The sequence below is a fragment of the Cuculus canorus genome, chromosome 7 (genome assembly GCF_017976375.1).
Source record: "Cuculus canorus isolate bCucCan1 chromosome 7, bCucCan1.pri, whole genome shotgun sequence".
Taxonomy (NCBI): Eukaryota; Metazoa; Chordata; class Aves; order Cuculiformes; family Cuculidae; genus Cuculus; species Cuculus canorus.
Genome location: NC_071407.1, coordinates 11,215,844 through 11,240,522, shown reverse-complemented (window position 1 = coordinate 11,240,522; position 24,679 = coordinate 11,215,844). Strand labels below are relative to the sequence as shown.

Sequence of the window (24,679 nt, the reverse complement as noted above, 5' to 3'; positions counted from 1 at the left end):
GTAACCCAAAAGACAAGTTTTACTAGAGCAATTAATTTTGTAAAGAGGCAACTGAAACTGACTTGATGAGAAAGGAGCGTTAAGAAGTTTCACATGCTGGAGGGGAGGTTAAAGCCAATTGCTGGCCTGGCTGCTGTCAGCTCAGTGCCTCTCTGAGGCACGATAAACTTATAGCAGTCCTGTGTGCTCTCTGGGAGGTTTCTTCCTCTGCAACCACAGACCTTTGTGTGTCTGTGCCCACTTCTTCCCACTGCTGAGCAGCACTCCTGGCTCTGCAGCTGCTTACACAATATGTAAGTGGAGAAGAAATAAATAAAATATTTACTGTCTACCACCGAACAAAAAGGAGTCAGCGACCAACCGGGCAAATGGTTCTGCACTGGAGCCAGACCATTAGTACATATCATGTCTGCTGTCAACATTCCCACATCACCTCTGTGCTCTCGCTCAGCTCTTTTACTTTAACACAATTCCCCCAAATTCGAGGCACTTCCCCTGGGAATCTCTGTTTGGAAGAGACCTGGTGATGGTGTCTGTGACATGACACACATAAGCACAAAGACTCAACATTGACATGCTATTGCTGTGCCTTTCCAGATGGTAGAGAGGTATTTAGCTCAGCACTGAGATTTTTTACTGTCATCATCTGTTGCTCGGCTTTCTGTAGGCTGCGTTCTGATAGGTGTGACTAGAATTTGGAAGCACATGAATATATGAAGGAGTCTGTTTTCTTACTTGGAAAGCATATACCTGCCACAAACACTACAAAACACTCAGTCTGCATCACAAAAGAAGGACAAAGCTTGTCAAGGTTTTTTTTCAATGCATGTAAACTATTTCACCTTAAAGATCATGTTTATGCCTAGCTTTTAATCTGCATGTGAACCCAGATGGCCATTAGGAGTTCACAGTCATAGTAGCAAAGGTCTGTAAAATATAGTTTCCTAAAATTGATTGAATTTAGAAAGGATCATAGGAGCAAAGAAAGTTTTGTGGCTCTGAAACATCTGCGGTACCATCAGATCTTGTGCCACATCAACATCTAGAAAGATTTAGGCAAACATAGCATGAGGAATGCCAAAAAGAATCCAAATAGATGAGATGTCTTGTGTTATAGCAGTGATTATGAATAATTGAAATATCATGATAGGCAGAGAAAGTCACATTACAAAACCACAGAATAAACCAAAAATCAACCCAGAAAACTGAAAACCAAACCTGAATGTCACAGAAACCCTGCGATACAAAGGATATAAATGGAATATGCAACATTAGGTCATGAAATATTTAAAGCCACAAAACAAAAATAGTTCACCTAATTAAAAACCCAGAATTATCCTCTTGTGCGTATAAGAGGCACAGAGATGATATACACATACAAGAGGGCTACAGAGCATTCAACACAATTCAGACTGACTTCTAGAGAGAGGTCTCATCCATCTTCAAATCAGATATCTTTCTTTCTCCAGGTCTGGAAAAGATGTGCTCAGAAATGCAAGGGTGTGGGATAAGAACAGGAAAAGGAAATGCGAATTCTACTTAGAATTCAAGATATCAGATGAATTGAACTTGGCCTGTCTCTGCCACCCTGAACTTCAATTTAAATCCTACTTTGATCACGTAGCACCACTAGTCAGACTGGCTGAACATCTCTTAGCCACTGACTCTTGAATTTTAACAGAGCCTTTGGGAGAAACTGCTCCCCCATGGCAAGAAGGAAGCAAAAGCATAACCACAGGTCATTATACAGAAGATGTGTGAGAGAGGACAACTCTTCCTGAGTGGCTCATGTTCTGAGGAGACCAAGCCATTTAGGACAGTGGAGGTTCTTTGTTCGAGGCTTTAAGAGGAAGCACATGCTCCTGTAATACTGAGAAGACAGCACCAATTAGTCTGGCCCTTTTATTTTTCTTGCTGACCTCATATCTCTCACACTCAGTCTGTACCACACCGAGTACCATCACCTCCCATGACAACGACCCTGAGACTGAGCTCTTCAAGCAAGGAACTATCTGTCCTGACCATCAGTAAAACCTATTCACATGAAGCCTGAATTTCTGCTGGAATGGCAAGGAAACAGACATGTTTATCAAAATTGTCCCAGAGACAAACCAACTCGTTATCAAATTCATCAACACTTCTTTCCTTCTCTCGAGGTCTTAAGGACCCTCTTACAAAGTGCCAAAGAACAACCGTTCCTCAGTTAATGTTTCCAATTCATAATGTGGAGGATTTGGTAACAATAAGTTTTAGCATAGTGTTTCCCGACAGTGATTTACATGTATATTCCTGTAACAAACCAGGTGATTTTCCATTCAGTGAACAGCTGCCTTACACATGCTATTTTATTGGGACTGAACTTCTACACCAATGTATTTCCTAGCAGAGCTAGGAAGACACCATTTAATGAGCACAAACCCATTACTGATGCTAGTCCTCAGGAGAAATACAATAGGCTATACCTAAATTGGTGCCATTTCTTCAACGATGATGGAGCAATACTGCGTGACACCAACTGAGGATCTGATCCTGTTAACCTTCATTGACTCAGACAAACATTTCCCAAAGCTGTTAGCTAACTGGAGAAATGAAACGCAGCTAGGACTGGAGGGTAAGGATGCAGCTCTTGAGGAAAAGGAGAGCAAAGGGAGAATACAGGCTGAATTTCTTTTCATCTCTGAAGTGGCAATACAGGGACACTGTTTCAGGGTATTCTTCAAATTCATTGAGGAAAAACACGAGCTGAGCTTTGTTGCTCATCTGCAACACTGACCTTTGCAAATTCTGTGGTCTTTGTCATCTCCTAAGAAAAGATATGATGTGTCCTTGGCATTCCCCAAACAGAAGGACAGCACTTAGTCTCATCCACTTGCTCTTTATATGAGATGCCCCTCTGACACTTTAACATCCCTGGCTGATACCTGCAATATTTCATTCTCTAAAGAGATAACTCTAACAGATAACTCCATACAACCCAAGCAGAAAGCATCTAGATTTTGGAAAGACAAGAGCATGTACTAACATGCGTTAATTTTCCATTAGGTGGGTTGGGTAGAGACTTGGAAATTTTAATGAACTTTTATGGGCAGAAAAACTTAGGTCACCTTTGAACCAGGCCACATTAGCCGTCATCTGTTCAACCATTTTAGGTGTTAATATGTTCATTTAAAAAGAATGAAAGGGGACTCATAAATCCCAAATCTTTCTTCAGACACATCCATATGCTAACACTGCTACTGAGAAGCACCTACAACACAAGAACAAAGGTGCCATAGTGCAAAGACTCTCTAAATCAAGAGCAAATACCTAATGTTAGAGCATCACCGTGCAAAAATTTGACATTAAGTAAGTTAAGCTGAATAAAGTAAGAAAAGTGCTTTAATGAACCCTTCATTTATAGCCTCCAGAGAATTTGGGAGACAGAGCACACAAGAAGTGCAAGGCAGAAAAAAAATACAAAAAGATTTGCTCAGGATCATGAAGAAGAGGCAGGATTAGGAAAATAACTGAAGAGGTCTCCCTGTACTTAGGGGATCACTAGGCCATGTAGTCTCCCTATCATTTAACAGCCATAACTTGCAGGAGGTAAAACTACCGATGCTCCTGTTTCCAGATGTTTTGGCAGGACACTCACAGACTTTTAATTTTTAATTAGTTAGGGACTATACTTGCTAAATGAAAATATCACAGTAAACCCACATAGAACATCTTATCCACATTAGAGCATCCTCAGACACAGGACTACAAAGAAACACTGCAGCCAGGTAATCAAAGATAGTCATTAATTGATGATTCTGCCCTGAAAATCCTTGTCCCAATATGATAAACTAGTGTGCAAACCACAGTTACTTTCACTTTAAATAGCTGCTTTGGCTTTGGTTGTTTGGGGTTTTTTTGTTTGTTTTTTTTTTTTCCCTTCCACCACTGCAAGAGGGGGTTCGTGTGGGTGTTAAATTTTATTCAAAGCCATATCTTGGAACCAGTTTATCTGAGGGAACAAGACCTTTTCTAATTTCATCATCAGTCTGTAAGCAAATAGCCACAGTTTAATAAATCTGTTTCATTACGATGGGTTTTGGTGTTTTTTTCCTTCCCAGTCTTGCTTGTGCATGAGGAAGTAATAGCAATAAAAACTCAAATTCCCCCTAAAGAAAATACATTCATAATGTTAGTTAACAACCTAGAAACGTTTTCCGTTGTCATGAAGAGCGCACCAGTCTGCAGTGTAACCAGAGCAAAAAAATGACCGACTACAGCACTCCCGAAATGGATTTTGTTTCCTCCCTTTTTGAAACCAATAATCATATTCCAGACTTCAGTATGACAACTCAATGCAGTCATGTTAGCCTACAGGCTGACATTAGGACGCTGACAATGATAAGTTTTGTCTTAGCAAAAGTACCTTGATTATTTTAGATATGAAAATCCAGACCAAAAGACAATGCTAGGGTGTGGCATCGTCTTCTGTCATCCTTCTCTCTCTTGGTTGCTAGTTGAGCTTTAAGAGCAATCTTTTAGCTCTGCTGTGGATGGATAAGGAAAAGGCGAGACAACACGGCCAAGACACAGTTCATAGAAAGTTGCTACAAGGGAAAGATTATGAAGGTTTTCTCTCCTAGCTGAGAATATTGTTTTTTCACTCACCTTTGATAGCTGGGATTTTCATGATACCTTTATCTTCAAGAGTAATGTTCAGACATATCTAAAACATCAACCTACCTCCATTGTGCTGCAGGATGCCTGGAAGGAAGGAGGGATTCCAGATTTATTTGAAATGATGCGTGTAGATGGCATTCCCCTGGTCCTGGCAAAGCAGATTTCAGCACATCCTAAAAAGGAAAGGAAAATAACTTCATGCATGTAGGCCTAGCAAAAATAATTGCTTCCAACGGCAGTAGATATATTCCTAATCACACAGGAAATTTCATGTAACACTGTAAAAACTTGAAACTCAGAGATAAGTAGAGTCACCAAAGTGTTATTCTGTTTCATATATTATACCATACTTCCTTGGTATGGAACATTAACACTTTATAGCCACTTAGAGTTGTATTTAGAGTATACATGAGTGCATCTTTTACTGAATTCAGGCACCTGCAATTTGCATCTATGCTTAAGAGAATAATGAATGATTCAAAGTACTTACTATCCAGAGCCTTTCAGATCTTGCCTCCATATGCAGTTTTATGGCATAAAGAATATGTTGCAAAGTATAAGACTGATACTTTGCTTTTCTTTCTTTTAAAAAGAGCAGCAGCATACCTGATGGCTACAGCAAGAAAGCACACTTGAAAAGAGAGCTAGGAACAGCTGAAGAAAGTCAGGGAGGGGATTAGTAAACTCGGACTCTCAAAATGGGCATCAGCTGAAGAAGCATTTTCCTCGTTAACCACTTTTCATCCTGGAAGACTTTCCTGATTCCTACAGCTTTTGAAGCAGGCTAACAGCATTACAGCCAAAGTGTTGCTGGGCTCCAAACTCTGTATTTAAGCTGTGCTATTCATGCTTCAAGCATAGTCAAGTTTTAGGTTTAAAGCTCTGTTCTCAGTCTTTGTTGCTTTTGATTTAATAGGACATTAGAGTTCATTTTCCCATTAACTTGCAGAATATAAGGAATGGAATGATATATTGAGTCACAAACTCAAAATTCTACTGTTTATGAAAGCCACTATGACATTTTCATATCGTGAGAACAAGTTACCTTAAAACATTACACCTATAGGTGACAATTATAAAGAGTCACTATTAGGAAAACATAAATTTTTCACCTCCAAAAGGGAGATCTTTTCTTGAACTGAAAGGAACAAATGCAGAATACCAGCTGCCAGAAGCATTATTTGATATTTAGGAGGAAAGTGCCACCACTAAATTAGGTCAAGGTCCAAACTTCAAGAGCAAACCCCAAACAAGTCTGTGAGAAGTTTTCAAAACGCTTTTTCTGCTAGTACTTCAGTAACATTTGAATCAGGTCTTCATATTCATTCATTAGGCACACAATCAGGGATTTTGCTGGTTGCCTTTGTACCACGTCAACTGCCACACACACGTTCAGAGACCCCTGGTCTCAGCAGCTACATCTTCTGCCTGGGAGAATTGAAAGACGGAAGACCAGAGTTCAATTTGTTGAAATGCACTACGATTCTGGATCATATCTCTGCATTGTGTATGTTGCAGTGCAGTTTCTGTCAGTTGATTTTCCCAGGTGGGCAGTGTGCAAATGTAGACAGCTAACTAATGGAGGGCATGGATCCACCTGGCATGGATGGGGGCTTCTGATACTACTCAAATGTTAGCTTCAACTTTGGCTCGAGCAGGAAGGAAATCACTCTGAGGACACGAGCACTGCTCTCAACTGCATATCAAAAGAACCAAATATATGCAGAAGGCAAATTCCCACCTAAAAGCATTCTTCCAGTGCATTAAATCAATGTATATAGATCCAATATAAAATCTGAGATGGATTTTAAGACCTGATCTGTTTTTGGTTTCTTTTAACCTGGAATATGGCCACCCTAGCTTATATGAAGTCTGCACAGACACTTTACATGGTACTGAAATAGTTGATCCTTTTAGCTAAAAATCAATCATAATTTCTCTATCTTGCCCCTGGAAAAGTAGTGAGCTAGGCCAAAGAATCCCACCATCTCAAAATATATTGATGCATATGTTCATTTTTCTTAGATGTTTCCTAAAGCCTCCCTCACAGGCAGAGATTCCCTTGGTTGTTCCTAAGAAGAACAATTTGATATAGCCGTAAGCAGCAGTGTTTAGGCCAGGACAGATTGTTGGACGAAGAGTAGGTGTGGGCATGCTGAAAACCATGTTTTGTACCCATATGGCCAACAGATGGGACAAGAGGAACTTTTTCAGAAGAAACACAAGTTACTTATGCTATGGCTGCTTGGAGTAACAACAACAGATGATACTAGTCACTTCTCAACAGGCTCTTCATGACTTCACAGCTCTAGGTATCCTTCTAGATTACATTTCCATGCTCCATTCCTTCTACATTTAGACTGAGCTGTAGATGTCTACATAAAAGGAAAAAAAAAAAAACCAAAAAAAACAGAAAAGGGAAAAAAGAGATGCTTTATCCTAGGGGAAATGGTCACAAGGACTGCAATGAGATTGCTTATTACTTGCACGGATCTGAACGGTTATGTACAAAATAAAACATGGTATTTAAGTTTTCACCATAAAGTTTGCCCTGATTTTCACAAAGCATTTAGGTAGGAATTCGGATACACAGAAGAACACATTGCAAAGCTTTGAGAAGTTTCACACTTGGATTACTCTCTGTGATCAAACCAAATGTTTCAGAACAGATCCCCTTCCTAACTGAAGCGTAATAGCGATACTTTGGGTATTAGTTATTCACTAGAGCCTATTGCTTTGAAGTTACTAGTAAAGACTGCTGAAGGGGAAACTTACCAATGAAGTAACAAATAGTGCAAAATTCTTGACAACACATTGCAAATGCCTGATTCATCAAGAGATGAGCTTGTCTATTCAGCTCACATTTGAAGTATTTAAGGACTGGTTTCAAACAAATCTGAGCTGAAATGGAGATTGGTGCCAGCAAAAGTGGTAAGTCTGCATGAGAAGTTCAAATCTCAACTTTGGCCTTTCAACCTTTTAGCTGGATTTCAGTTCTGGACGAGAACCCACAGTGACCTGCTAATAATCCCCCTCTCTGATATTTTCCTAGCCATTCCCCAAGAGAAATTATTAAAGATATTGGCTTTTAAGGGGTCAGGCATTTGATGTGGTCCTGAAAGGCCCAACAATATCAGGCTTTCTGTGGGCACTGCTCTAAGAACGTAGCTCCTCGCTTTCTCTCAGTCATCCATAAAGAAAAAGATGTTTTTCCACAGGGCAAATCACAGTCCAGAACATAATTAGCAATGACCTTTCCTCCATTAACCAAATTCTTAAGTTAAAACTAGCTTAAAGAAATTTAGCCTCTTCATGTGAATTATCCTATGCCCCTTGTCATTCCTTTCTTCCTTATTAAAATGCTTTTCCTCTTTGCACCAAAACCATCACAAACAAAACCCACATCATCTCAAAACAGGTGAGTTATCATGGACTTCTGCAGAACAGAAATATGTACCAGATTTCCTTCTGCGCATTTACTTCCACTGAAGTGTTCACGAAGCTCAGATATTTTATGTTAAAGCACCATCCTACCCTTTGAGCATGGCTATTTCTTTATCCATGCAAACTAGAAAATTATAAAATTCTCATTATACTTGGCACTATCTGGTGATTTGAGGGATAACTGAGGACTGTGGAAGACCTAAGAACTCAAGACCTTGGAGAATTCAAAATGCTTAAGAAGTTTCATCATACACAACATGCAAAGCATAAGAGCATCTGTATTCAATTGGAGCAAAGGTTTATCTTGCAGATTTGTGTTTCCAACAACCTCATCACTGTAACAGAATATAAGAAGAGAATATAAGAAAAGTATTATGTTTCAATAGGCTTCCAGTTTTTAATGATTTACAGATCCTATGACAAGCATGATCTCAGCAGCCATTTTTCAATATTTCTATTATGTTTTTATGGTATTTTAGAAGCACTGGATGATGATCTGAACATGTGAGAAGTTCAACCTAAGTCTCTGACTTGAATAATTTAGGATATACAAACAAATTTATTTTAAGAAAATACTGATTTTGTGCTTTATAAAACTGCTGGGAATGGGAAATATCCTTTTTTTTTTTGCCTTGTGCATGTCCAGGCATCGTAGAGCCCAATACCAGATTCAATAATTTACAAACTATTTTAGTGGAAATATCAAGCCATTATCCCTTGTGGAGTTGACATCAGCTCCTAAAAGCCTAGAGTCAGGAAAAAGAGTCATTAGGAAACAGAATTTGTGTATGTATGTCAGGGGAGAATGGAGAGGTGTAGAGAAGCACCATCATCTTCTACTTTCATGGGGTCACCCTCTGGTTACTGCGTTCTTGGTTTTATGAACAATATGTAAGCATTTATTAGACAGAGAAAGACTTGTTCATTTGGACTCGCGTTCCATGGTTGTCTCTCTGACTGTTACCATCAAAAACTAATTCTCCGATTTTACCAATTTAATCCTGAAATCCAAGCTTTTAACTTGAAATTCCCTTCCTCCACACATCCAGCCAAACATTTCCACTTGCAGGTTATTTAAATAATGTAATTAGATCATATTTTCTCAGGCTTCTTTGGTGATTCTATCAGAAATTCGTATATCCCCATGGAGCTCTTTTCTTATCTTCAGCAAGAAGAAATAAGTCTGATTTTTCTTATTTTTTTTCATATGGCTGAATCCTGGAAATCAGGGCTAATCTGTAATTACTCAGCAGTGCTTTCCCTTCAACAATGATTATGTGTTTTCTCAATTTTAGTTACCAAATCTGAATACTCTGCTGTAAGCAAGGTCTTCATTCCCCAAGCCTTTTGGTAATTGCACTATCTTCTTTGATTTATACCACATTTCTCTTACAAGACTACTTAGAATACTTACAGTATCCTGAAATGCACCTGAATACAGGGTTGCTTTTTATTTTTTTATTTTATTTCGTACCTTCAGTTAAACTCCCAAGTCTCCTCCCTTTTCAGTATGCAGCTTTCAACATCCTCTCTTCTGAAAAATACTTTATTTCCTTCACATTACTGCATCTTTTTTTTTCCTGCTGTTATCTTCAGTAAGCTGCTTCCCAAACTTGCAGCTATTTGTGTCAATCTGGAATCCAGGTTTTCATCTGCATGTTGCAAAATTTCAATTAATTGTTCCCATGTACTTTTATGTTTTGGGGGGCAATTTTTTGGCATCATGTCTGAATGAAGAATTTACCTTTTGGCTGCTGGCATGCAAGTAATTTACTTAGTTAATAAAATCCTGTGTAGTTCTGCACAGATCTCCACAGTATCTTAAGTTTTATTTTAGTTTGACACGTTCCCTTTCTCCATGAAGTCATACGGTCCCTTAGCAATTTCAGTGAAGACATTGAATCACAAGGCGGAAAGAAAACGGAAACTGAAAAAGATAAAATCAATAGCTATGCATGATTTCTTGATTGATGATTTCACACTAACCCCTGGTTCTTCAATAAGAAGTAGGTTAGATCAGTATCACACAGGCTTTACCTTCCCTTACGCTATTGCATCCGCTTCCAGTGAGCTGTATTTAAGAAGCCACAGAATCTATTGACATTTTTGCAAACCAAACTATTGCAGCTTAAGTTCCTGCCTTCAGGTAACACGTAGTAATTGGGATGCTGACTTCTGGCTCACCCCGGTTATGAGACAAAATAAGTTTGCCATAACTGAACTCGAACTATTTCACTTTGCAAGTGGGCTGTGCTGAGAGCATCCATGTGAACTGTTAACTGTGTCTCAACTCATGTCCACAGATGCCGCAAACTGATATATTGCAATTATGGGAAACCCAGTTCCAGACCCGAGTGCACTACAGCCTGTCATTTCTTGTTATAACATTTGCTTTAGTCTAAGGGAAACAATCTTTAAGTGCACAAACCCATTAAATGCACAGTCTCACAGAAGCCTTACCAAAGAATTATATGGCAGGAACAAGTACCATATTTCAGGAAAAAAGTATCCAATCCATATGTTTAATCGAGACTACTCTGCATTTAGAAAGAAGTGAAAGCTTTAGGTTACAGATCCAATACGCAGTAGAGAAAAAATTCCCTGTAACTTTGTGGTGTTTGTCTAAGAGCAGCTGCAATTATTTTTCCCTGACAAAAATATAATCACACTGAGTTTGCTCCATTGCTCTAAGGTAATGCATAAGCATGTCACCAAAACTAAAGTCTGAATTATATCAAGACAACAGTGCAATGTGCTGAAACAAAACAGTGTTTTCATATGCTTAGATGTCAGAAGCTGACAAGAAAAATTGCTAGCTCACATTTTGTATTAATATGAATCCAGTTCAAATATAAACAAACCATTATGAGTCCCCTTGTAGAATTCTATTATAATATAGACAATAATAATAAAAATATGAAAATATATTTTAAAAGTTGTAATATGAATTAGAAGTATTATACCAGGAAACATAGAGAAAAAGGGGTTTACTATAATATTCCAAAGCTTGCTTATTCAGAAGTTGAAAATATTTATTTTCTCTTTCAACTAGTGTAGTTAGATACTAGATAAGCATTTGCTCAGCCATCCAACCAAGAGTGACTTTCTTGATAGCAAAATGACCCAATCTAGCCTTTATTTCCAGAAATGCCCATCCTTTAACCATAAGTCTCCACCTGGACTGTTGCCTACTTCTTCTATTCTCCCTTCTTCCCCAAAAGTGCAGTCAGGCAGTAAGGCTGGGCAGCAGACACACTGCAGAGGTGTGCGTTCCCTCTGTGACACGCATGGGTACCACTGACTGTAGAAAATGGTGTTTCTTTACCAAAACACATTGATGGTTCAGTTACACTCTGGAAAAGCTAATTTATTTTTTTTTTTATCAGTGCAACCTATGCTTTCTCTGTGTTAGAAACTACCTGTGGAATAACATAACACCATTTATATACCTCCATATGGTTTGGAAGAGAGGGAGAGAGAAGAGGTGAAAGCATTTGATTTCCAAAATAACAGTATTTTCTTAATCCTTTGCAACACCTATGCATCACATGATCAAGAAACAGATGTAAAGTAAAGGAATTAAATGTTTAGAGCAGATATGTAGCAAGTGTTTAGCAAGCATTTCAATTAATCATAACAGCATATCGAAACAGTTTTCAGCATAGCAATAATGATTGCATATTTATGGAACTATCTTCATTACTAGTGGTTTGCATTTAACTCTTGGCCTGGCAAAGCAAAATATTTCCTAGTAAAGATGTATCCCTTGTCAGGATTCAGTGGCAAAGACCCTTGATTTGCTTCAGCGCTTGCCGCTCTGAGTCTTCTTAATAGTGTTTTTCTGTCCAACCAAGGCAGAAGGTGGAAGGATGGGCTCAATTCACTCTGCAGTTTTCCTCAACATATTGACAGTCATTTTCCTCAATCCCTGAAGATTAGGATGACTTAATGTCTTCTGTGCTGGCCAAATACCTTTAACCAACTCTCTAGACCACACATTTCAAGGACTGATGTGCTGCTTAGTCTCTTAGTAAATGTATTTCATGGCTCTGGAAGGATGTATCCTTTTTGCTGCCGGTATCTTAAGCAGACTTTGATGACTACATGTCTTAAAGAGATACGTACCAAGGTCAGTGCCACCTCCCTCAACTCCAGCGGAAGCGAGTGATTTTGTCTAATGAGTTATTTGTTATGTTTAGGCAGATGCTTCTGTATATATGCAGCTACTGTCCTTTTTTTCTAATTGGAGGGAAGCAATGCAGTGATAAATACAGTGTAATATTCTGAAAGATCCACCAGGCCACCAGGACTTGAAGGACATAAACCAGCAATGGCTGTTGTGAGGTGGATGGGAGCTTAGTGTAACCTGAAGGCAGGCTTGCTGCTCGTACCTGATAGGTGAGAACCATCATGCGTGCACACAGTTGTAATAGAACAGATTGCCTTTATGAGCTAAGAAAATGCATCTTCCCTCAAGTTTCACTTCACCTGGAACCAAACTGTCCAAAGAGTACAGATCTATACTCACATATCAGCATCTAACAAAGTGCAGCTTTCTAAGCTGGTTTCTATGCTAACAGCAAACAGAAAAGAAGAGGGAAAGTCACCTCGCTTACCACAGGCAGATATGATCCTTATTCTAAGTTATTCTCTGCTTCTGAATCGAGTGAGCTGTCTTCAGAGGGTTGATTCATAACCCCACAAATTTTAGGTATTGTACTCCATTATCATATCAGCTGACGAATCCTAAAAAAGCACAGCAAAATTAAAGTCATACATAATTTTAAGTGCCGAGCAAGTCTAAAAGTAAGTGTCTGGACTCCCTGCCTGCTAAATAGAAACACCTTCAAATGTCTCTTGAAAGTAGGCCTATCTACCAAAGACTGCTATGTCCCACTGCAATCTGAACTTACCTTTTTTTTTTGATGTGTGATTTGCGTTGCCTCCTCCTGAGATTCGAAGAGACAAATGTGCAAAACAATGGGCATGTCAAGCAAAGCACTTAGATTTTCAAAAGCAGCAACAATTAACAACAAGCCCCCTCACCATGGATGATAAAATTTGTCCATTTCGCCATTAGTGGCATTCAGCCTTATCTAGACAACAGCACAGCTTCTATATTGCATTAATCAATCATCTCCTGTGCAGAAAATATAGACTGATGTGTTTCAGGAACGGCTGTAAAAAGATGCTACACACATCCCTTAATTCCACTTAATGTACTGCAGCGGGTCTGTTGTATTCTTCCATAAATTAGTGAAAAATGAAGCAGTGTTATAGTTCTTTCCCTTGAGAATAAACAAAACTAACAAGGCAACGGGGTCCGTGATGGAGTAAGAACATTTGCAATGTCAAGGATGAAATATTTAAGCTCTCATGGAAGGCACTTCAGACACAATCTTTTATTTACACAATGTTATCCAGATTTCCCTCTGACTTCACAGACTGAGATTTGAGCCTAAGTGATGTCCTAAAATTTTACTCATTGGATATTTATTCCCTCCAAATCTGGTCCCGGAACAGCAAGGCTTCACAGCACTTTGCTATCTTCAAGGTGACTGGGAAATTATGGGGAAAGCAATTCATGTATATATATCACACACACATACTTTTAGGCTTAAGTAAATGCATGTGTGTGTGTATGTATGCATAGTAAAACGTACACATCTCAATTTACATTTGTGTCCAAGAAGGAATCCCATCCAGGCTTCTGCCCAGCACGTATTCATGAATGAAAAAAGCATTCAAACTAATTTCAATTTCTTTGTTTACCTTTTTTTTTTTTTTGCCATGAATCTTCCATTTTATGCTATGTCTCTTGAATTATTTAGTTTTTTTTAAAGCAGGAAGATACTCATTCTTAGAACTAGTCAGAGCAACTTCGTCATATTCACAGCAAAACTCATACTTCTTTCCAGTTTTTAAGAATTATATCAGAGGTTGATTTTATTACTTCTCCAAGTAATAGATTTATTGACAGTGTGATATACCTTACAAGATATTTTCTGTGCAAATGGAATTGGGATAAAACTGAAAATAAAAACTTCCAGAGAAAGGTAAATATAATACCTTTTTTTCTAATGAGATCAGATATACAGCAAGGCAAAGGAAGTGTAAGGAAAGTAAAGCGGCCATGAATCTCGGGAAAGAACAATGACAAAGGGAGCAACCATCTATCCTTTGTCTGGTAGGTTTAAACTGCTGCTTGGGAGAGTTTGACATGAACACCAGGTTTAGTTCAAGGCAAAAGAGATACATTTTAATGCCCTTCATGCAATGTCTGATGATGGTATCAGATGCATCTGTTGAATTAGCCATATTTTAATATAAAAGTTCCTAAATTATTAACTTTCTCTAAAGTGGTATTTGATGGGAAAAGTAATATCCGTATGAAGTATTAAGTGTTTCTTATGAAAGAACTGTGTATACCTGACAGAGCATAATAATTATGCTGTCAAATATACAAGATTCCATTTTCCCTGCACTATCTAGGCCACCAAATTTCAGAGACTGTAATCAGGATAGTAAGATTTATTTTGTGTCCGAAAGCTCAGGAGACACTTTTGCTGAAAACACACAGATCTAACAGTTAATTCTTTTTTTCCAATGCTGCTGCAGTTAGTTAGGTTTTGAATGATGCCTTCCTCTGGTCAGAGGCAGGGAAATGTTAACGGGTGTTTATGCATTCTTGTGTTACCAGCTTGCTTGAGCAAAAGGATGTTTGTGGTTTGCAGAAGACAGACTAGAAGATCTTCACACTATGCTCCTACTCAGAGCATACAAATCCTCACTGCATCTCTGAGACACTCCCTAAACCTCCTGCAGTTAATGAGATTCTTTCACTTGATGTGAGAATCCCTCTTTATTTTGTACAATAACGTTTCCAGGAGATAATGAAATTTTGCCTTTATAATACAATTCAGCTGAGTCACTATCATGCTTATGTAGGCAACTAACATTCCAGGCTATCTACCTAACTTCGTCCCACTGAGGAATTAACGCGTCCATCTCCAAAACTCCAAATTAGACATAGACAGATGCACTTCTATGAAGCACTGCTAGCTGGATTGTTAGATGAGTTACAGTAGCTATGGAAACTATCATCTTAAATTGTCTTGGATTTCTGCATGTTAATTTGCAGCCAGAACATTGCACTACAGGAAGTTTTTGCATTAACTATTTTAAGACTTTGTGCAAATCATTAATTCCTTCATTTCTGTCATTTAAATCCTTCTCCTACAAGATTTATCTAGAAGACTTTAATTTGTAAATGTCTTCAGCACAACTGAGTAGTGACTTACAATCTCCTGTCAACCATCAAGGAAATGAAAGAGACATGCAATTAAGTACTGAAATAAAGATTAATTCTGAGATGAACCTGCAGCATCAGTTTTAGTTCAGCAGAGCTGAACTTTACTACCCCATCTTTGGCCTTGCTTCTGGATATTATCAGATAGTATTGCTGATATCTCCATAAAATTAGAAGGACCTGGTAAGCTTCAATCAAAGTTTTCTTCTAGTAGATATTTGGGGTCATAAGAGTATAACACAGTTCTGTAAATGTGAAGCGACTCCACTGAAGAAATGGTAGAAAGTCAGTGTCTTCAGAAACTGCCCTCCAAGGATAAATTCTCTTTTACTTTCCCTAGAGAGAGTTCAATTTCAATAGCTAGAGATAACTCAGATCATCCCGGGTTAATTACCATTTCTGAGACTACAAAAGCTAACTAGTCATTAAATACTTACCATATCAACTGTTTCCTCATCCTCTATTTAATTTAATTGCAACTGAACTCTCATTGTACATAATGTGCAAAATATAAAGCTCTCACTAATATCACAAAGTTATACACACATCAAATAAGAAGACATCAATCACATTTTAATTTCATGTTCAGGTAAATTTAATAAACCATCTCCATAAGTTGACAGTCTGTGGGGCTAAAAAGAGTCTGAATTAATCTACTTCCTGCAGAGTAAAACCACTTAAGTATGTACATGTCATGTCAGCATTTACAAAAAACTGTCAAATTGTCAGTTCCACTAATAACTTGACAAAACAATTTATGTTTCCAGAATTTAATGGTATGATTTTTGGTCTCTTGGATCTTGAAATTACACTTATTTAGATTAAAAATAGCAAGATAAGATTCTCTAAACTTGCTTTCAAATTTATTTAGGAAAAGCTTCCATCACATTACAGTTTTCTAAACAATTACAATAATGGATATCCCTACTTTTGTAGTAATTCACATTGCAATTGCTATTGCACAGTCAACAGTTGCTATTAATAACAATAAAAAGTGATTTTTTTTTCCTTCTGTGTGACAAATGCAGGATAATTATAAAATCATGATAGAACAACATTTATTGCCAAGCTCTGTATAACTGGAAGGTCAAAATTTGCAATGGAGAATATTTTAAGGCAGCAAAACTTAAAAGAAGACTAAATGTCCACAGCAGTGGTCTGTAGAAGCAGTATTTAAGATAGTGTCTGCAGTAACTTGCTAATTAATTCCTGGTCAGACCCACTTACAGAATATTGATTTGCATCACCACATAGCCTTGGAGCACGTGGATTAGATTCCTGTAGCCTGAAACCAATCCACTCCAGCTGCAAACAGCTTTCGGCTTGTGGGACACCATTGAAGCTGATATAAGGAAAACTCCCTGAAATATTTGCGAGATCTACATACCTTTTCAGCACCGTTTCTTTCTACAGATCCACCCTTCTTAGAGCACATTTCTTGCTACCAAACAGCTTCTGCAAGATGTTTTCTTGAAAATTGTATTTCTGAAAGAGAGCGCACATAAGGAAAGAAGCAGAGAAACAGTGCTATTAAAACAACTGAATTTCCATATTGTCATGGCGGTTTGTGTGCATCTATATGTGTGGGCGATTCCCAAGTTGATTCAGCCCTGAATCAGAGTAAGATAAACTATATTTCAACATTTTTCATTAAGAAGAGAAAATTGAGAATAGAGGTTTTCTTCTGAAAACCTTTTTTTCTTAGGCAAAAAGTTTTATTTCAAAAACAACAATAAAAAAGAGATAAATAGCTGAAACATTTAACATAACGAGAAAAACTTCTAAACTGTCTTATTAACACACAGATGATGACAGGTTAGGACAAGATTTGGGCAAGGCAAAATACATCAGAAAAAAAAAAATGGAGCAAGATGCTATGTCACAACAAAACACAGTTACGTTTCCCCAAGAAAAGATTTCAGCCACCTTAAGCCACCTAAAAAAGCCCAACAAAAAGTTTGTCTGCTATGTTTCAAATGACATTTTGAAATGAACATCTCATGGGCCATGTGTTGTTCATGTTGCGTTCAGTCATCCTATCAAGTGGAAATAAGGGTTTGTTACTTAAAGGGTCAATCGTAAAATAGCAGCCGGAGTTTTTTTAGAAATATCCCATAGGCAGATAATTTCTTGCTAAGTTTCTTAGGAAAAAGGAATGCCTCTGCTATCAGGAAGATGAGTTCATGTGTGACTCATAAGCTAAAGCAGGTAAGGTTTGTTATGGGTGTTCTAGATTAAAATGCTGGAACAATGTTGGCTGAAAAACTCTTGTTCTTGAGGAAGTGCCAGCAGCCCTCCTTCCACGGGTGTTTGAAGGGCTGATTGTGTCATGATTGAAATGTTTTGTTGCATTCGCCAGCCAGTGTGAGAAAAATTGAATGGGGCAGGACTTCAGCATTCAGACCTGTGTTTCCGTCCCACCCTTCTGTCAAGGCAGACCCTAAGTTGCATTCAGATGAGTGATGTGAGTGAAATAACAGATCAGCAGGACTGCTCTCTGTCCTAGGAGGCTTCCCTACGCCTGTCTGCCACAGGCAATGGGTCTTTCTTATGGATAGTCTTTCCGTTAATGGTACATTTGGTTGCCAGCAAAAATGAGAGATGAAAAGTTAAATACCTGCTGAGGCTTAGTGCAAAACTTGTACAACATTAATTTTAGACACTTCTGCTGAAATATCACATTTTCAAGGAGGCTGAGCTATGTCTTCTTTTAATTATCATTCTTAATGACAATAGAAAAAAAAAAAAAAAGAGCTTTGTGGCTCAGAAGTTCATCTGCCCCTGCTGCTTGCTTTCCTACCTGAAATCAATCATGTTTGATTCCAGTTATCCCCCTAGAAACTAATTTAGCCAATACCAAAGGAAAAGAAAGCTCTTTTCATCAAAACCTGATGCTGAAATTTAGAGTAACTTAGTTTCACTTCTGATATTGTCATTTATTCTTGAGGTGACTTGTAGCTGATGAGGGAAATATTTTTTTCTTCCTTTTCACTGAATTTTGTCCAGAAATTAAAAAATATTATTTCCATGGAGAACTTTCTTTAGCAATGTTTGACTTAGCAGACAGAACCTCATTGTGTTTTACCCCCTCCTCCAGGAGGTGAGAAATGTACGCACTTGTGATGCCAAATGAAGTTCCACTGCTATAAAGGCTGGTAATGGAGCTGAGAGTCAGACCCAGTATTGTAATTATTTACTAAAATTCTGCAAAGAGTCTGGAGTTGTGACAGCAAATGGCAGATCTGGCTGAGAAACACATCAACTGCCAAGCTACAGAATTCTCATTTTTCTGCAAATGCCCTCTGCGTAATAATTACTAAACATATTGAGCCCTTCTATACCTAAGCAGAACTCTCTCTAATGGGAATGTTTTCAAAGTTCTTTGTGAGGCTAAAATACATTTTCATGTCTGGGAGGATAATAGGACCAACTTCTTTTCCATTGTAGATAAAGAAGATGTGTTTTAAACTTGCCCAAGGGAAATTTCCAGCTGGCCAATTACTGCTAGCAAAGATCTCTCTTAAATGGTATTCCACTAGGGTTAGCTGGCTACTAAATGTGTTTTCTAAAGACCAAAAGTACGCAATTACTGAAAAGGACTTCTGGACCTTGATGATGGTTAGTGTTGCTAAAATAAACATTTTTTTGGGTGGCATATAAACAGAAACAGATGGACTGGCTCTTAAGATGTAATTTTCAGAAAAGGTTCCAGTGCTTGTTATCTATTTACTTAAAGAAAAAAAGAATGATAAAAACACCAAAAAATGCAAGAAATCCTCCACAAACCCAAAGAAATCAATCCTTAAATATATTTATGGAGCTATACCACCAGAGACTTGGCAACATCCCCCAGTGCATGGGTAAAAGAGATCAGAGGGAGGAAAGGGGCATATTTATAGGCCCTCGTTATGAGAAACTATATCAAAAGCACGTTCGTAAATATTCTACATTACAGCAGTGTCTTGAATAGTCTCAACTTCTTCAGAGTTATTTCTCATTGATAGGGCCACACATAGCCAGAATGGGATGTGGATAGTAAAGCTTCCCAGCTAGAAGACATCTCATGAAGTCTGCCAAGGGAGTGAATGTGACCAGAATGCAACTAATTATTCATATAAACACCTGCAGTTTGGGGCCGTTCTAATAGTTCCTTCTGAGAATTTTTCAGCAATGCAGGAAATTTTTATGCCGACTAGTTCAAGGGCTCTTCTTAGTTAAACCAGAGCTGAATTTTTCTCTACTTCTATCTGGATATTGAAGGGCAGCAAATTAAAGGACCAAGTCCTTTTTGATTGTCATACCAAGCTTTAAGGCTCTTAGGATTCGATTCCTTACAAAAATTAAAGAATTAGGCACCACAGTCATCTTGCAAACTAAAAAGGCAAAGGGTTCCAAAAATCTGTAGCTTCACTAGCAGCTTAACACTGATGCAGCAGACTTTTTCCAGACTCTGCTTTCTGTAGGCACAAAGAGCAGAGTGAATAGCTAAAAGCATCCCTTATAACCTGTCTAAACCTCTCATATTCACAGAACAAGCTGTGGAATCTCTCTTAATGTTCATGCCTGACTTCACCACAAATTTTGTGGCTGGACCAGCTGCTTGAAAGATAGACGCTGATGGTTAAATGGTATCTAAGTGTTCCTTAACTTTCATATGACACATAAAATTTCCCTGTCCCTCTCACCATCACAGGCAAAGAAATAGGCTTCCAGGATATTCAAAATCAAACCTACACTTTGTAAAAAAATTCCGCTCTCCTTCTTTCAAGTGAAATTAGGCCAAAAGGGGGAGCAGCACAAACTCAGGAACCAGTATCTACATTAAGATATGAAACAGGAATGGAAGATCTCAAGAAGAGAAAGAAAACATCATGAAGCGGGAAACTATATATCATGGCATTGCCTTCAACTAGGGGCCAAGCAAGAGTCTGGTGATGTTTTTAAAAATGCTCATTAAGAACAATTTGAGCATTTTGTTTGCTGAGTTCTCTGTAAATAGCAGACTACCTCAGCTTGCTTCTCCTGAGAATTTCTGATTGCAACACTGCTTAATACCATCTTACTACACTTCTGTCACCATTTCCATATTCCACTTTATTGCTTAATCCAAAAAATTGCTTCAAGCAAAAAATCAGTTTCTGCTTCATGTCCCAGAGGCTATTTTATCCCTGTCTTTTTTTTCTTTTCTTCTTTTCTCCTGGGACTCACTGTTGCTCTTTGTCACACAGAAGTTTTGACTGTGGCAGGGAGGGAGGAGAAAGAATTCGTATTTTGGAGGTCCTTCCATGAGGGTCAAAAGATGCAAGCATCAATTGGAAAAAAACTCTATCAACAGCATATATTTGGGAGAAGAGAGGAAGGATACAAAGGTTTTGAAAAGTTTTGGGGGTGGTCCCCCTAAAGCCCTAATTTTATTGTTTCCAATGACAAGATTTCCAGCTGCATTCAAGACACAGGAGCAAAGCCAAACAGCATGCAACACGTGGCTTTCTAAAGCCTGTGTTCTCATCAAATGCTCCAGATATACTTTGCCCTTTCCAATCTCTCTTGTGTCTCCTGGAAAGGCCAAACTAGATTCAGGGTGAAAATCCTTGATAAGTTTATGAAAGAAATTAAATTATATAGCTGCCTGCGATACCAGGGGACAGCACTGAGTGACACAAAAGTCTCTTCTGGTCCTGGTTTTATACCTTCCTACAGCAACACCTTATTTTACAGACAGTGGAATTCAGAAAAATTTGCCTTGGAGGTTAGGATATGCCCATCAGCATGAGAAATGTACTAGAGGAACAGGCCAGGATATATTATGTCTGGGAACTAGATATATGTTTTGAAATTCTTCTTAGAGAGTTAAGGTGATTTCATACACATAACATAACTACAATGAGTCTTGGCCACCAAGGCTGCGTGACAACACCACACGGACTCAAATTATAACCGTGAAATAGAGTGTATAATGCACGTAAGATCACCACAAGTCATCTCCACATCTGGGCTGAAGGCAGCTTCATAACAGAAGCCATGAAGGTTGGGGGACGACAACAATGACGACACTAGTACCGACTAAACGGCGGGAAAAAAAGGGGGGTGGTGATTGCAGGAAGGAAAACCTCCAAATTTATGCATTAGCTAATCCAACTACTTCAGGATATAATGTCACTATCTGAAGGGCATGTTATTTTCATCAAAAACTACTGTGAACACGGATATGAAGAGCAAAGGTACAAATGCAGTGCCCAAACTCCTGTCTCCCACCATGCCTGATAGACAAGATAACGTTCAGACATGCTCCTTCTGTGCCGGTGGCAGCTGTATTGTTAGTGCTCTGATAGAGTGGGGTTGGAGAGTAGATACAGTAAAAGAACAAAAGAAAGGAAAGATCTTCTAGTCCAAGGTCTGTTTGAGCAGTTCCCCTTCCACTGGGTGGAGCTGGGAGGAATTGTTTTGCTATACATTCATTTTTTAACACCTCATGACCATCCAGACTGAACTTAGCATTAATACATGCTTCAGTAAATACATTATCTCCAGATTGGACAAACCATGACACCTAATGCCTCAGTGAAGGAAGGACACATCAACAGCTAGGAATAGTGCCATCCCTTGTCTGCTTCAGTAGCTGAGAGTTTGGCCCAGAATCTTTGTTTGATAGAAATTACTTCACTGCCCTCTTCCAGCTCCTTTGTCTTTCTTTTTTCTTTTTTCTAAGATGAAATTGCAATTGATGTTATTTGTGAAGTTACAGGTTCACTGGATGGCGAAGGCAGCCCTAATAACTATCCCCCAAGAGGATGCTGATCGAATCTACCCTGTTAAAAAAAAGAAGGAAGCTGTTTGCACAGGGGAGCAATTCCTGGGTCTATAAATGTATGCAGACACTAAGGGAAAACTGAGTCTAATTTGTCAAGGGTTTCTTTGTGACTTTCTTCCTGTCTATGCCAATTGGGCAGTACTTACTACATTAATTGCCGAACACAAAGTACTGCCATAAAATATTCATTGATGCTATTGTTTTTTCTCCACTGTCCTTCTGGGTCTCAAGGCTTTTTCCACCAGCCCTTTGGCACCAGTAGCTGGGGAACTGCTGCCAAAGCACACTGGATTTAAACATGCATACCAGCTGGGTGTGCCAAAGCCAACTCAACCTCCTAATCACACCTTGCTTGCAATGTGGATTTCAGGAATTCATCTGCAGACAGCACTAGCTGGACAAAAATACGCCTACCCCAAACCTTCTTGTAACAGAGAGGAAAGGTGTGCTGGTGGCTCATGAAGGCATACAGTCAGTTAAAGGTTGTAATTATTTATTTCAAATATTTGAAACAGCTTTCACACCACTTCTACTTATTAGGTAGCACCATTCATGTACTTACCAGACTTGATGAAGGATCCTCGTAAGCAGATGTAGACAGAGGAATCTTCCATCACATATCATAGAAATCAATCCTCCCAGTTCATCTTCTGCGTGAAAAGAGTCATCCCTCTGCTCTTGAACTTGTCTTAGCCAAATTACCTTATTCACATCTTTCAAAGGAATTATGTAAAGCCTGATCATTTCCAGGTTATTGGAGCTTTGTAAAGTGATATGGTCTTTACACAAGGTCTGAAATGTGAGCCAGATTAGATCAATTTTGTACAACTGCAATTGCTCCCAAAACCTCGGAGTCAACCACTACCCTGGGCAGCCTGTTTCAGTGCCTGGTAACCTTTTTGGTGAAGAAATTTTTCCTATCACTAACCTGAAATCACTCTATTTGCCAGGACCAGGACTGAATCCCAACCTTGTTCCTGGGCTCCGAGCTGGCAGAGCAGTCTGCATCCCTTACTTTCTTTTTTTTTTATTTTAATCTTGGAATTTTCAGCACCACCTGGTCAGAACACAGTGCCACAGCTAAATATGGATGCTGCGTTTCCTAAAAGGGGAAAAAAAAAATAACTTTCACTTCTCCAAAGTAGAGACACACCTAGGAAAATGTTTCTATAAAGCTGAATTTCTAGGTTAAATTAATATTTGGAGGGACTGGGAAGAGGACAGAGAACACAAAGAGCAAACATGAAAGAACAAAAAATTTTTATGGTAAATTTTGCACCAAGTATGAGTAGATATTTGCCAGGTGTGAGTTATTTATTTATTTACTTAAACTTTGTTAAGAAAGTAGATCAGGTCCTATAACAACTGGCAGTTAAAGAGCAAAATGTTCAAGGAGCTAACACTAATGATCTCACAGATAATTCTCATGTTGGCAAGCACTGAAGTCCTTAAGTTGACGGAAGAGTTGGCATCACTAGGCTACAGCTTGAAGAGCTGTGAGGAGGTTATTTAAGGAAGAACAGTGATGCAGTCACAATGTTGTGCATCATCAACTGTGTACAACATACAAACCAGGGAAGTATTTCTCACATTCAGTCCTATTTATGTCAGAAGCTATTAAGACCCAAAACTGTGATTTCAGAGGTTCCCCAGCCCTGTGCCTGATGCCACCTCCTGCTATGAAAACAATATTTTCAGAAGTTTTCTTTCTACTGCAGGACCAAATAAGTGACCAGATTTTCCTTTCCTTTTTACTAGGGCGCATCTTAAGTGTCAAGGTCTTCCAAAGGTCGGAGAAGACAGAGCCAACAAAACCTGAAAGACATACCAAAACTGCAGCCAAATCTACCAGGATTCTGGAAGCTCAACTATCAACTTAAACATAAAAATAACGACTAAAGATCTTTCATTGTCTAACCAGGGGAGATTCTTTCCTCAAGTTGCCTTCGCTCCAGGCTGGGCTTCCCTAATGTGCTTCTGTTTGAAAAAAAAAAGAGAGCTGCTTGGATTTGTGACAGAATCAGTTTAAAAGGAAATTAAACATCTTTGGAAAGCTAAGGAGGTATCACTCTTTAAATGCAAGATGTACCAAAGATGTTACCTCTCATTTCCAGAGCACTCCCACTGGCAAGTCAGCTCTGCATTTGATTGACACCTAGTTAGCATTAAATAGGCCAAGGCACTAAGAAGATTCACAAATTTACAAAGCAAAGTAAAACTTCATGGATTTTTTGTTGCTAGGTGTGGGGTTTTCATTTCAGTGTGATTCCCTACTTGATTTCAAATGGACAGAAATTTTTATACACATGTGCATTTAGTTGAAAGGCAGGCTATGAAAACTGCAGAAGTATCAGTAGTTGATTATAGAAATTTATTTATTCACAGCACAAATCCCACTAGGAAATGCAATCCATTTGCCAAAGAATCCTTTAAGCAGCCGTATCAAGCCACAGCTGCTC

General features: G+C 38.6%; 1 protein-coding gene across 1 annotated transcript in view; it reads right to left on the bottom strand.

Annotated features, from left to right (window-relative positions):
* The window catches only part of SORCS1 (sortilin related VPS10 domain containing receptor 1), a 371,394-nt gene extending 354,494 nt beyond the window's left edge, over window positions 1-16,900 (bottom strand). Inside the window, exons 1-3 of the mRNA XM_054071880.1 lie at window positions 16,797-16,900; window positions 12,717-12,846; window positions 4,720-4,829 (exon numbers count right to left, since the gene is read on the bottom strand). Of these exons, the coding sequence (XP_053927855.1) occupies window positions 4,720-4,794 (75 nt within the window). The 5' untranslated portion in view covers window positions 4,795-4,829; window positions 12,717-12,846; window positions 16,797-16,900. The remainder of the gene's footprint in view (window positions 1-4,719; window positions 4,830-12,716; window positions 12,847-16,796) is intronic.
* Window positions 16,901-24,679: the final 7,779 nt, after the last annotated feature.